The sequence below is a fragment of the Lampetra planeri genome, chromosome 37 (genome assembly GCF_965212315.1).
Source record: "Lampetra planeri chromosome 37, kcLamPlan1.2.h2, whole genome shotgun sequence".
Taxonomy (NCBI): domain Eukaryota; kingdom Metazoa; phylum Chordata; class Hyperoartia; order Petromyzontiformes; family Petromyzontidae; genus Lampetra; species Lampetra planeri.
Genome location: NC_136143.1, coordinates 9,297,114 through 9,310,898, shown reverse-complemented (window position 1 = coordinate 9,310,898; position 13,785 = coordinate 9,297,114). Strand labels below are relative to the sequence as shown.

Below are 13,785 nucleotides of genomic sequence, written 5' to 3'. Positions count from 1 at the left end.
GTATGTACTGTATGTATGTAGAACTTCGTTTGCACCGTACGTAGCCAGCATGAAGGTGGGGGGGGGGGGATAAAACCTATACTCTCTTTGGTTCTTTCGGTAAAGTAACGTAGCTTCCATCATCAGGTGGCCACTTCACACAGTCCATGCCTACTACAACGCCTGGCAAGGCTTGGCGATTACGCATCCAAGCGTTCACCAGGCTTCTAACCCTGCTGATGCTCCGAGATGCCACCGAGGTCTGTGCGTTCCCGGTGATTTTTCGAAGCGGCCGAACCTGCAGGGATAGTTGGCTTGTTTACTCCGTTCTATTTCGGTCACATTCCCTGTATATAACGACCGTGCGTTCTGTGTTTTGTTGTATAAATACAGAAAAAATATATATTTCAACAAAGCAAGTTACAACCCTTCTGAAGGAGATGAACTTACATTTTTTACATTTTGGGTCAAAGTATTTGCATGAACTAAAACTAGTGGTTTCTTGGCTCCACGTTTAAAATTTGTTGCGCCATCTGTTGGGAGGAAGCCGTCGCTCCCAAAAAACGACGCTCTTATTTATTGTGGCTTCTCCAATGACCAAATTGCCCTGAATCCATCCGATCTCTTGATCAAGCGGGGCTTGAGCCTGGGTAGCGCTTGAGTGGACCACCACCATGCACGTGAGAGTTTGTCGAAGGATGTGGGGCTCACGTGGTGGACAGCGGAGGGCAGTGAAACAAAATGCAATGTCCTGCGCGTTTATGCTCCCAACCTTCATGAACCAGAATCAGACTATTTGTTTATACTGGAGGAGGAATCCGATGAGCCGTAAAGCTCTTTACTCACTGATGTCCAGTAGCGGCACGGGGGTCAGAACGTTGCACGATGGGCGTGCAAAGTATAGCAAAGGTAAACAAATCGCTAAAATCTATTTTACCAGGTCAAGCCCACCGAGCTACGAGCTTTTTCAGAAGCGACCTTGCCACAAATGATAGCGCAACGAAAGTGGCTTATCGCGTGGACATTTATCGCAGCAGTGGTGAAGCACAACGGACCCCCACAAGTCTCGTGGCGTGGGGAGGCCCTCATCCAGCAGTGGATTGCGGGCCTGCACCTTCGATGCTCGTCCCAGAAAGTCCGACCCACAAGTTGGAGGCTATACTCTTGAGGAGAAACGATCGTTGAAGCGCGCGATGTCATCACATTGTGGCGCTCTGGTCACGTGATAGCAGCGTGCTGCAGGACTTTTTAATAGCGTCACTGCAGTGATGTTACGAGCGAACGTACTCTTTAAAGTGTTTATATTCGGGACCTTTTTTTTGCCAGTATCAAAGTATGAAAAAATAAGAATAGGTTTTACCCTTTCTGGCAATAAAACGGGTGTTAAAATGTTCAAACGCCAAATAGATACCTTTTTTGCAAGGAATCAAGTTCGCATTAACCACACGTACTTGTGATGAATATGCAAACAAACATGCTCTGATAATGTGGGCATTCATCTTTTTGGTTCTTTCGGTAAAGTCACGTAGAAGGGAAATAATAAAATAATCAAAATAAAACATAATAAAAGAAAAAAGTGTTTTATTTTTTTATTTCCCTTCTACGTGACTTTACCGAAAGAACCAAGAAGATGAATCCCTGCAGTCACGAAAGCTTTAAATCGAAATGTGGGCATTGTCTTTGAAACTGATTGGCCTACACCAGAGAACTTGAAAGGCGAACAGTTGAAAAAGGTTTCTGTTTGGTGTTTGAACATCTTGACGCCTGTTTTAATGCCAGAAAGGGTAAAGCCTATTCTTATTTCTCTCGTACCCTGTTTTTATTGACTCTTTAAACGGTAGCTTGGCGTGTATCTGACAGGCCCGCACACGCAGCCCAGATGGGCATCTCGTAGATAAGAGGCGTTTATTTGTTTCGGTTTCCGTTGTACAGGAACTCCTCGACTTACAAACTTTCGGAGATACGAACAAACCTGGTCCGTATGTCCATTTGCCTGTTCGGACCGATAGTCGTAAGTTGAACTGCCGCGCAATAGATGGTGGCGGTGGCATCTGCAGAACATGAAGAACCAGTGGTATCTGCATGTACAGGAGATTATACAACTTTTAAAGCCATTCCCCGTGTTTAGTGTACTTGCCGTAGAACACGTTTGGAATCGACTTACGAACAGACCTGCAACCTAACTCGTTCGTAAGTAGAGGACTCCCTGTATTATGTAAAATCCATCACCACAGCGGAAAAGTTGTTGGTTACCTGAAGGAGGCTTACTCAACAGAAACACGATCTTCCTCTTCCTCCTCGGTGACCGCTAAACATCTCCTGTGAATGCAATATTGAAATTTGACACTTTTGTGAGTAAAAAAAAAAACCAATCGGTTGCATTGAAATTCTAAGTTAGAGACTTGGGAACTAGTGTAGGAATGTGGTGTTTCGGAGTCTCCCACAATAAATGAATACGGAGCAGTTGAAACAGTCGTTAGTGCGCTGCGCTACCAACCTGGTCACCCGAGTTTGCTTCCCGGCTATGCATCAACTAAAAGTCTTTATTTTAGCAGGTACGGCCCACTGAGCTTTGCAACTATTTTTCAGAAGCGACCTGCCTATCACAAATGATAGCTCAACAAAGAAATTACGTGGAACGTTTATAGCAGCCAAATACCCTGAAATGCACATCGATTAAAAATGTGGAGGGGAAAAAATGGAACATTTGGTCAAAAAAATATCCACACGACCACGGGGAGAGAGAGACATGTAAACTACAAATATACAGGTGTCAGGGTTGGGATCTAACCGATGACCTCCTGCGTACCAGGCGAGGTAGTTGGCATCTCGCCCGTACGGCTCTCCTCGGTGATATCCGAACCGGATCTGTGCCTCGGCTTGATTCGTCTGTTTTCCATTGACCAGCATGGTGAAGCGTGGTTACACAAACCCATAACCGACACACCGCCTTGACAAAATCGTCTGCGAGTTAAAACCAAGATTGGCACACGTCTTCTTCCATATGGATTAATAGGAGCAGATTAAAGATGTAATTTTAGATGTTGCATACCTGTCAAACCCCTTATCAGTGCCAATTCAGACTTTATTGGTCCCCCCTTGCCCTTTATAAATCTCAACGTTCATCCTACAAAGTCCCATCACAAGGGAGAAACAAGAAAAATGTAACTTTTTTTAAAATTAAATTTCCCTGTACAAGAATACGGTGTGATGTTGTTATCCGCTCAATTATCTGTTGAGAAGCGGCGTGGATCTCGTCCGTTCCTCCTTTTTAAATCCTTTATATTAAGTTCGCTTGCTTGCTTGCTTGCGTGCTTGCGTGCTTGCTTGCTTACGACCGTGCAAATCTTTCGGTCGTTTTTTAACCCACTTCCCGTGATCCAATCGAGCTGACATTTTCCACACAGACTCGTTGTGCGTGACAATTAATTTTCGTGAAAACATTTTTCCTAAATTTTACACTGTTTAGGGAATTTTTTAAAAATATTTAATTACCAATTGCTTAATGCTGGCAGACAATCATCCGACCCAAATGGGCAGCCATCTCAAGCCAGAGGACGAGAGGACTCTAGCCGCCACGCATATAAAGGATTTATAGTGAAAAACTTTGTTTTTACGGGTTAATTTTTAAAGGAGTGAAGACTGCAGTAGCGGTGGAGCGTTTGCGATGCGGTCTGGTTTGGGATTCGTGGCCACACTTTAGCCGCAGACCGCCGAATCTTCGACGCGCCATTTGTGGCATCGGGGTGGCCGCATCGGCCACGTGGCCCGGTTCTGATTCGGTCGATGTTTCGACCATTGGCGGCGTGGAAGGTTGAAACCGGGAGGTTCGATGGTAGCTTCCTGTACGAGATGTTTATTTAATATGATTGGCACGCTGAAGTAATGGGAAGCACTGTGACCTTTGACATGACACTGCTGCAACGGTTGCTCTTTGACCGCCCCCCCCCCGTGTTAGTGCGTTGACACACACACACACACACACGTCTGAAATGAGTGTTGGGGCTTTTTTTGTGTCTGTCTCTGCGTTCAGATTATTTTGCTGGAACAAAGCGGCGGCCATGTTGTGGAGGGCGCTGCACAGGTATTACCCGTACGCCCTGCCGGGGGTGGCGGCAGTGGCGGCGTGGGCCTGGTACTCCTGGAGGAGGAAGGCGGCGTGCAAGGCCACGAGAAACTCCACCAAGAGGACTCGGTCGTGTCACGGCGTCGCGGCCACCGCCGATTCCTCCCGTGCGTGCGCAAACCCCGACGACGAGCTCAACGTCTGCGCCGCACCGGACGTCGACCCGCTCGGGCCTCGTGAATATCCTGCCACGTGCCCTCCCGGATCGGCCGGCTGCCCGTCGGCCGAGGCGTGCGTCGGCCCGGCCGTTGGCGACGCGGATGGAGTCTTATCGGACGCTACATTCGGCGCCGCCGTTTCGCCGGACAAACGCGACGGGCTCGCGTGTGGAGCGCGAGAAGCGGCGGCGTCTCCCGGTGAAACCGCGGAGGTCCCGGTCGCGGCACGCGCGGCTACCGACTTGTCGGCGTGTGCACGCGAGAGTCTCCCTGAACATGAAACGCCCGTCGAACGTCCCGAAGATAATTTGTGCGATGCGCGGCCTTCGAGCGATGCGCACGACACGCCGAGTTCGCTCGCCGCGTCGTCGAACGGAAACCTCTTGGCCGAGCCACTTGCAGCCCCGCATTCGACGAGCGAGCGCGAGACCTTCGCCACGGCAAACACGTCGGACGTTTCATCCGCTGCCGACTCCATCGGCCCCCTGTCGGCCGGTGCTTCCACGGACGGGTCCAAAATGGACATCGGCGATGCCCCTGGTCGAGTCAACAATTTGGGTGCGTTGTTACCCAACGAGCGTAAGGATTTGTCGAGTTCCGATTTAAGCAATGGTCCGGACGCAGTTGAAAGTGTTCCTAAAGCAGCGGCCGTCAACAACCAATCGCCTGGAGATGCAGGAGATGCGTCGACGTCGACAAATGCGAGCGGTGCCAAACGCGACGTTATCGCAGACGCTGGAAGAACCTCGGAGTCTGCGCGGGCGCACGGTACGCCGCGAGTCGGCGCCGCGGACGGCACCGTCGCCGCCAATGCTGGCAGAGCCAGCGCTGTGGCGACCATCTGCAGTCCTGATGTCCCGTCGTCAATTGTTAAAGCGCCTCGCGCCACGTTGGTCAGCCGCGACGTGGGCGAATCGGCACGAACGCTCGAACGATCGGAGTTGCGTTGCCAGAACGGCGAGGAGTGTGAAGCGAAGGGCGCCGCTACGGAGGGCGCGGCATCCACCAACGGGTCTAAGACGTCCGCCGGAAAAATGTTCTGCGAGCGTAATGTTTCTGACGGCGTGCTCTCAGACGAAGGGGTTGGCGGTGGGGCAGCGTTGCGCAAAGCGGGCCGCGCGGCGACGGGCGGCTGCGACGATGGAAAGGCGCCCAAGGGCGAGGCTCTGGAGCGCGTCGGAAGTTGCGAAGTTGGCGACGAGGGACGGGCCAACGATTGCGGCGAGCGCTACGATCCCGAAGGCAGCGACAAAGTGGACCCCTTGTGTCTGAAGATGGAAATGGGAGGGAAAATTTCGAGAGAGAATTACCTCGGTGGATCTGGCAAGGATGGTAAAAATGACGAGCGTTTTATTCAGGAGGCTGAGCCTCTTGATTTGAAGGATACGAAAGCGGTCCGCTGTTCACCTCTGCTTGAAACGGCGAGTCGCTCGAATGATTCGCAGCTGACTCCAGGGTCGAATTTGGTGGCGGTGGCTGGAGGCGTCAAATGTGATTTGGAAATCTCCGGCAGCGTCGAGAGGAAGGCAAAGATTCCAGTCTCGTGCCACGAAGAAGCGGAGAGTTCGCCTTCGGACAAAGCCACCCGCGCCGAGGAGGTGCGGCACAACAGCGGCGACGCCGCGGACTGCAAGGAGCTCGAGGAGCGGTTCGCTTCGGGTTTTGTGGAAAAACTCATTCGGGATGTGAGGGTGTCTTTCGCAAACGTGCGCTTGGAAGGGGACGACGAGTCGGAGAATCGGCCGGTCCTGAGCAGCAGGTTATCGGCGGAGGCGGCCCCCTTCACGCCCACGTCCGCGGAAGCCACGACAAACGAAGCTGCGCCCCGCGGAGGGGTCGGGACGCCCCCGGTCCACACCGCAAACGAGGGGCGGTGCGCTCGTGATCGCGAGCCGGCCACCGGCGCTTCGCCGAGCGAAGCGAAGGTGAGGGACGACGAGAAGGCGGCGGAGTCGTCGTCGCTTGTGAAGAGCAATCTTTCGGCGGAAGCCGCCCCGTTCACGCCAACCCTGGTGGAGAATCTCCCTGCGGATAAACGTGCTGTTGGCGAGGAATCATCGGAGGGAGAGGCGACGTCCAAGAATGCCTGGTCCGTCGACGACTTGTGGAAAGGTCTTAATTTTGGGGTGAATATGAAGGAACTGGAACACTCGCCGAACAAGGGAAAGTCGGGTTCAAAGTTTTTCCCGTTGTCTTGTCCCGAAGGCAAGTGGCTCATGAAGGACAGAACCGCCGAGAAGTCTCCGAAAAGGAAAGCGGCGAAGGTAGCGGTGGAATTTCTCGATAAAAACCCCACCGGCGGTGGTCACGCGCCGCCAGCTTTACCGGTGGACGCCTGTACGAGGGGTGACCCTAAAGTAACCGCGGTCGACGCGGAGGAGAGCATGACCAATGGATTGAGCACGGGTTCGGAGAACAGCGAGTCAACGGTGACGCTCGATGGTGACTCTTCACTCGGTGAGAAGTCAATTTTTTTTTAACTCTTTGTGATGGTTGATGTTCACTCGCCTGGTTGAATACACGATCGTTGTGAATAATGAACCGCGGGTTCTGTACCGTTTAGACGGCCACGCGGACGTCGGCTAACGACAGCAAATTTTCTTTGCACACTTTTTTTTGTTTGTTATTGATGAATTCTCAGCAAGGAAAATGTAATAAACATGGGCATGTTGATGCAGTGTTCTTTTTAAGAACGGCCGTTAATCTTAACGCTTAACCATCGTCGGCACCCGTGATGCTAGATGGACGAACTTCCGAAGCTACCGCAGCCTCGCAACGTTTTCTATCATTGGAGTTGGTAGTTGGCAATTCGCTTTTTCTCTTATCATTGGGGACCCTGAGGCTGTGGAGGAAATTCCGCATTTCTCTGGTCGGGCTGGGGGCCCAATCTCTCTCCGTACGAGTAGCACTTTCATCAACCTCACTTGGGATTGATATAAATCAAAGGCGGCCGTCCTCCCGACGTGCAGTTTGTTCCCTCTATAACGCCGCATGTTGTTTTCATGACGCGAATTGAATTTGACGCGATGAATGTTTTGGGGAACACTTTTTATAAAGCGGATGCGAATTGGATCTGACGCGGTCGAGTGAACGGGACTAACGTCGCGCCAGTCGGAATAAGCGGTCGCACGGCGGCCTCGGCGTAGCATCGCACAAGGCGGGATGCTGCTGGATGCTTCTAGATGCATCCAGCGCGTTATCGCGGATTGCGCTTTACCCTACGTGATATATGATTTATTATAACGCGATTTTTCCATAATGCAACTCTTGCGTTTTATAGGAGAACGCGACTGTACGTTCGACACGTGATCATGTTGTCCTTATTTGTCTTCCCCGTTGCACCTCTTCCCGTGCTCCATGCAGATTTTTACGGAGAAGCTGTGAGCGATGGCAGCTGCCCGTGTGTCACTGGTTCCGGTGACGACAGTGAAATGGTGATCTGGGAGTTCCACGTGTCAAAGGTGAGCGGGCGCCTTTGAAGGCTCGCACGAGGGTGTTGTGGGCCAAGACCACGCCCGGCCGCCTTTGTCTCCCCAGTGCTTGTCGTCATCAATTAAGCTTATTTGTGATGACAGTATTGTTGAATGCAACTTAATTTTGTAGTCGTGTTATCCTTCCCGGGAAGTGTGGATGGCGTGTTGTACTGCTTTCTAAACCCCCGCCCGCTCCCGGAGTTCGATTCCAGGCCACGGCGATCGTCGTCGGCGAGTGACGTCTTAACCCTCTCCCGTTCCGTGACGTCTCAACCCTCTCCCATTCCGAGACGTCTTAACCGTTGCCCGTTCTGAGACGTCTGCAAGTCCCGGGGTGGTGGGGGTCGGTGTCCCATTTTCGCCGCCGAATTTCGGAACGTGCGGGCGGCTCGTCTCGCCGTTCATTTTTTTTTTTTAGACGGGCCCAGTAGCGCCGCGCTGTTTTTGTAAAACATTGTACTCGCTGCTGACAACCGAAGCGACACGCATGACCCACTCGACGATAGCTGGCACCAGACTGCCGCACGCACTCGCGAGCACGGCCTTTCACTCCCGATTCCCCTTTTTAACAAATATGCACTCGCCAAGTCGGAGAAGTTGTGCGCCAACAGCCCTCGTGACTGACGCGGTGACGGGGGGGTGGGGGCGGTGGGGAGACCTTCATCCAGTAGCGGACTGACAAAGGGGTGTGAAATTATATATGTGATGACGACTTGACTCGCTTGTCTTGAGATGGTTTCTTTATTGGATGAGACGCGTTCACTCGGATAGGCGGAGTCCCAACTACAGCAGCCCCAAGTCTCCCGCGCATCTCCCAGGCCATGCCCCCCCTTCCCGAACTTTCCCGCTGGCTCTAGACGCTCGCTCCACCGGCAGACTCCACCAGCAGACTCCACCAGCAGACTCCACCAGCAGACTCCACCAGCAGACTCCACCAGCAGACTCCACCAGCAGACTCCACCAGCAGACTCCACCAGCAGACTCCACCAGCAGACTCCACCGTCCTCTTCCGTCACCTGGCCCCACGCTCCTGTTCTCGATCATTCCCGTCGCCACCAGTCCCTTCGTACTGCAAGCTGTGGGCACCCCTTTCATTGCCTCCCGCGGCCACTAGCCCATTCACACTGTAGGCTGACTCCCCTGTCACTACAGTAAAACCTTGGATTGCGAGCATAATTCGTTCCGGAAACGTGTTTGTAATTCAAAGCACTCGTATATCAAAGCACTCGTATATCAGTTGTGATCACGTGACGCTCGGCAGACAAAGCGTATACACGTACTACTCGTATTGCAAGACCTCGCTCGTTTATCAAATTAATATTTAAAAAAAAAATTTGCTCGTCTTGCAAAACACTCGCAGACCAAGTTACTCGCAATCCAAGGTTTTACTGTACATATATATGCTTGCTCCGAAATGATTTTAGCAGCGCTTTCCGTGGATTCACTCTGCACATGGGCCAGTCGGAAATTGTACAGAGGAGACGTTGGCACGTGTTGCTTGCATTGTATCATTCCATACCGGCGTGTGATGATTTATGTTTGCGTGCTCAAAGTGGAATTTGGTGCTTTGACGGTGTTAAGCTTTCCAGCTTGAGCCATGTGGTTTTTTTATTCTGTGGGTGACAACTTTCTCTGTGTGCCTCGTTGTGCTGCCCTAAACCCAATCGAGAACCAAAGTTAATGCGATAGATTTTTTTGTGTGCGGTCATTGGTAACCAGGCTGAGTGAGGGAGCAACACATTTAACTCGACAATTGAGAACCGAGTTTTTTTAATTTTAATGAAAGTAAATGAGTTTAGATTAGAGCCCTTCTTGTTGATCCACGCTGTGTCGGTCACGGGGGGGTTGTTTGACCGTACTTCACCACGCTGGTCAGCGTGAGTTCTACTGAAATCTGTGCCAGAACTGATAAAAAATTTTAGTTGCCACTTCTCCACTGCTATTGGCAGTGACCGGGAATCGAACTCGTGTCGCCAGGTTCCGTAGTGCAGCGTGCTAACCACTGTTGCCCCATGTTCTAGTCGAGGTCCCTCTCTGCGAGCCGTGTGGCATGAGCTAGTAATTGCAGGGCTGCCCCTTCACCCACAACTCCTGCGTTGCCTCCTTGCAGATTTTGGTTGGCCGCCTCATCGGCAAGCAGGGGAAATTCATCAACTATCTGAAGGAGGGCTCCGGAGCGAAGATCTACATCATACAACTGTCCTTCACGGCTGATTTTCAGGTCGTCCATATAGAAGGTAGGTGCCGATTGTTCCGTCCGTCTGGACGCGCCGAATTGTTGGGACTTCCATGGTACACGGTAACGGATCGGACTGGATCTGATTTTTTTATCGGATCCTATTTCCACCCGGTCGCAGCCATCTATCCCTTTTTTTTTAAGGGAGATGCAATCCACAATACAAATGTCCCTTGTGTTGTAGATCTGTACGTACACAGGCTGTGTGTCCTGGCTGGTCTGATACAAGTTTGAAGCTTTACTCTGATTTTTTTTTTAAATCACCGGAAGTGTCGCTGCAATGAACTTGTAATGGTGCTCGTACCATGAAGATGCAATTATAACCTACTCATGCCTTCCACCTAAGGTAAAGCATGACATATAATGGTCGCTTTTAACCTATCTGGCAATAAAACAGGTGTTAACATGTTCAAACGGCAGAGACGAAGGCTGACTTTGGTGTAGGCCAATCCGTTTGAAAGACAATGCCCATCTATTATCAGAGCATGATTTGTTTGCAAGTTCACCAAGTACGTGTGGTTGATGCAGACTTGATTCCTTGCAAAAGGTTTCTATTTGGTGCTTGAATGGCACACGCGTTGGTATAAAGGGGGATGCGTGGCAAGCACCATGCCAGGCCGCCACCATTCGCAAGTAATTTGGCAAAAAACATTTTGGCTCCGGTACACACACGGTCTTACACTTTTTTTGGCTACTACCCTGGGGCATCTTAATGTCCACTGAGCATCCGACGGTGCGCATATTTTTACGGTTGATGCACCCCGCGGTGTTCATTAACCAGGCCGGCCACGGGGATTGAACGGCAGAAGCCTCTGCAACGAGCAGCTCACGAGCTAACCTCCTCGGCCTCGTCACCTCCCCCGCCTTGAGCAGGGCCCCTCCGTTAGCCACACTCGGGGGCGCGAGTTCTGTTTGCTCTGCAGATGGTGTTCGTTGCACGCCAGACGAAGATGGGTCGCCGCATCGCGCGCGCTTTCACCGCGAGCTACTCCGGCCGTCTGGAACGCTCTTCCTTCCGATATATTAGGAAGCCACTGAAGCCGTGCACTTATAAAAATTATCGTCTAGATTGAACACTGCGGTGGCTGCATGTTTTGTGTGTCAGTTTGTTGACCTTCCGCCACACTTGCCGATTTAGGACTGTTGGCTAACGTACAGCGCAAATTAATTTCGGCGTACATGCGATCAAATGACAAGTTTTCCTTCTCACAGTTGGAATGAAGCGTAATGATGCGAAAAAACGAAACTGAATCGTGATGGGTCTTGTACGTGGTCGTCTTTGGGGTGACTGTGCTGGGACGACTGGCTCGCACACTCGAAAAACCCGGATTAATAATGGGTAGTGGCTCTGATTTGAGCCCAGGATTTGACCGGTGTTTGAGCGACGTGACACCGCATTAGGACCCTTAGCCACTTGGCCACCTAGCGCAACTTTGATTTTATTAATAGGTTTGGAATGGCCCGAGTAGCCGCGGGGTGTATCTCCATCTCGGCCTGCCCAGCCATATGTTGATCAGTTGGCAGCCAGTATGGCATTGCGCTACAGCAGTCGGATGGATAAATAAGCACCTGTGAGCTGCCGTGTACGCACACGTTTGTTACAGGCCTGTAATGCAGAGTCTCGATACAGGAATGTATGTTTTACATTGTTGTACATTTCCCTGCTTGTTATAGTGGCTGCGGGGATCACTTGAACGTAATATGCACAACGTGTAAGAGTTTAAAAGTAATCGATTCTCGCGCACGAATCGACGACGGCGCGTTGCGTACAAATGCGTTTTCGAACTTGCGAGTCGACGCATCGTTTACGCCGCCGACGGTTTGCGTGTTGCACTTCATAATAATCGTGATTTTGTTTGTGAAAGGTCACCATTGGTGTACGGGCAGGGCATCACAGAGCGCTTTGAACGCGATAAGAACCTCGCGTCAAACTCCCCTCTCAAACACTTTAACGTCCCCCCCCCCCCCGGCTGTTTTCCTGTGGGAGCCATGTGACCCAGCACCTGTTCGTGTCTACGACGTTGCTGCGTGTAATCCCGAGCGAGTAAGTTGCGGATCCGTTTTTTTCCAAATTTGCCCAAATTTGGACCACGACTCTGGCGTACAATGGCCTGCCCATTTCGCGTGACGTCCCGGTGATTGTTGATGTCCGCTGCGAAGCGGACTGGCGGGCGTATATGTTATGGTTCATCGGGGCAGCCTGTTACTTGCGTGTACCTCTCGTTGAAATTGGTTTCGCGCTGTACGTAGCCAACCGTGCTCAACGGTTGGTTACCCACGGCGTTCGTGCGGCCGACCTGCAACGAGGGGCGAACGTGCCGCTGCTGGGCTGTGTCAGACGTTGCAAACCCCACTCTCGTTTGGCAGGGACGGACAAGCAAGTGGACGCTGCGCTGAAGCTCATCCGCAAGAAGTTTAAGAACTTAAACATGAAAAACATCGCGGCCCCCGTGCTGCCGCCGATCGGCCATGTTGTCGTGCCCGTGGCACCGGTAAAGATGCACCACACACCGCGGCCTCCGTACTGACCCAGACGCTCCACTGCACTTTCTTTCGGTTGCAGTGAAACTCCCTCTTTGTCCGCCTTCGCGGTGGAGAGACGTTAACTACCTCGCCTGGTATACAGGAGGTCATGGGGTTCGATCCCGACCCTGACGGCAGCTGTATATGTGGAGTTTGAGAGTACGCATTCAGAAACATGCGTTTCCACTATTCTGGCTGCTATAAATTTCCACTTCATAAGCCACTTGGTTGAGCTTTCATTTGTGGCCAGGTCTCGTCTGAAAAAGAACTACGTAGCTCAGTGGGCCTTACCTGGTATTAAAAAAAATATTTATATTAGTTAATACCCACTTTGTCTATTATCCTCCCAAAAAAAACAACATTCACAGCGGAGAGGGAGATGGAATGACACGAGGCCTCCTTTTTTTCTCGCGTGCCCTTTTTTCATCCTCCCCAGGTGCCCATCCCTCAGGGCATTTCGGTGGACGTGACGGTGCCGTGGTTCGACGCGTACGGGAACCTGTTCCTGCAGCAGTACACACACCCCACGTTCCACGCGCTCGACTCGCTGGACCAGGCCCTCAACGCCTGCTACTCGCAGCCAAACCTGCCGACGCTGCCTCCTCTCACCGGTGCGTGCGCTTTGCTTTCATTAGGAACACGCGGCTGCTTGGGTTGGGACCACCCAAGAGTTGACGATTTGCCTGCTGTGTAAAAAAAAAACACGGGAACTTTATGCCAATGTAGTGGGTTTTATGGAAGTCTGAGACGGACCTTGGAGGCGACACTTTATTCAATACACATACTTGCCAGTACAGCCCAGACTCACTCAGGTCAACGGCCCTTCTAACCACTGCCTGGGGGGAGGTACTGCCTCCAGGCGGACGTGCCCTGACACGGAACTACAGCTCTGGGTCCTCCGGCTATGGGTGCCTCGGGGAGGCTGCACTGACCCTGCCTAGCCAGGGTGCGGGTTCCGACCACTGGCCCACTCGGACCCGGCCGTCACAAGGACGTCGGGCCCGGGGTTCCCAGGGTCTCACTACTGAGCCACACAGAGTCCCGGCCCTTACAAGGGCAGCGTGGCTAGGGGTCCCATGGTACTGGCTAGCCGGTCTTCTGGCTTCTGTCTTGGACTGGCCCCGGACCCTTCCCGGGGTCCGGCTTTTATACCCAGCACCCGTGCGTCAGCCCTGGCTCCGCCCACTTTGCAGAGAGTTCTAGAGGGGGCTCTGGGGGATCCCAGCACACCCCGTAGCCCCCCTCCTGATTCTGGGCTAGGGGTATAACGACTGCCCCTGCTGGACCCTG

General features: G+C 52.1%; 1 protein-coding gene across 1 annotated transcript in view; it reads left to right on the top strand.

Annotated features, from left to right (window-relative positions):
* The window catches only part of AKAP1 (A-kinase anchoring protein 1), a 40,672-nt gene that overhangs the window by 8,655 nt on the left and 18,232 nt on the right, over positions 1–13,785 (top strand). The window contains exons 2-6 of the mRNA XM_078612019.1: positions 4,013–6,720; positions 7,627–7,724; positions 9,847–9,973; positions 12,340–12,464; positions 12,932–13,106. Coding sequence (XP_078468145.1) covers positions 4,013–6,720; positions 7,627–7,724; positions 9,847–9,973; positions 12,340–12,464; positions 12,932–13,106 — 3,233 coding nt within the window. The remainder of the gene's footprint in view (positions 1–4,012; positions 6,721–7,626; positions 7,725–9,846; positions 9,974–12,339; positions 12,465–12,931; positions 13,107–13,785) is intronic.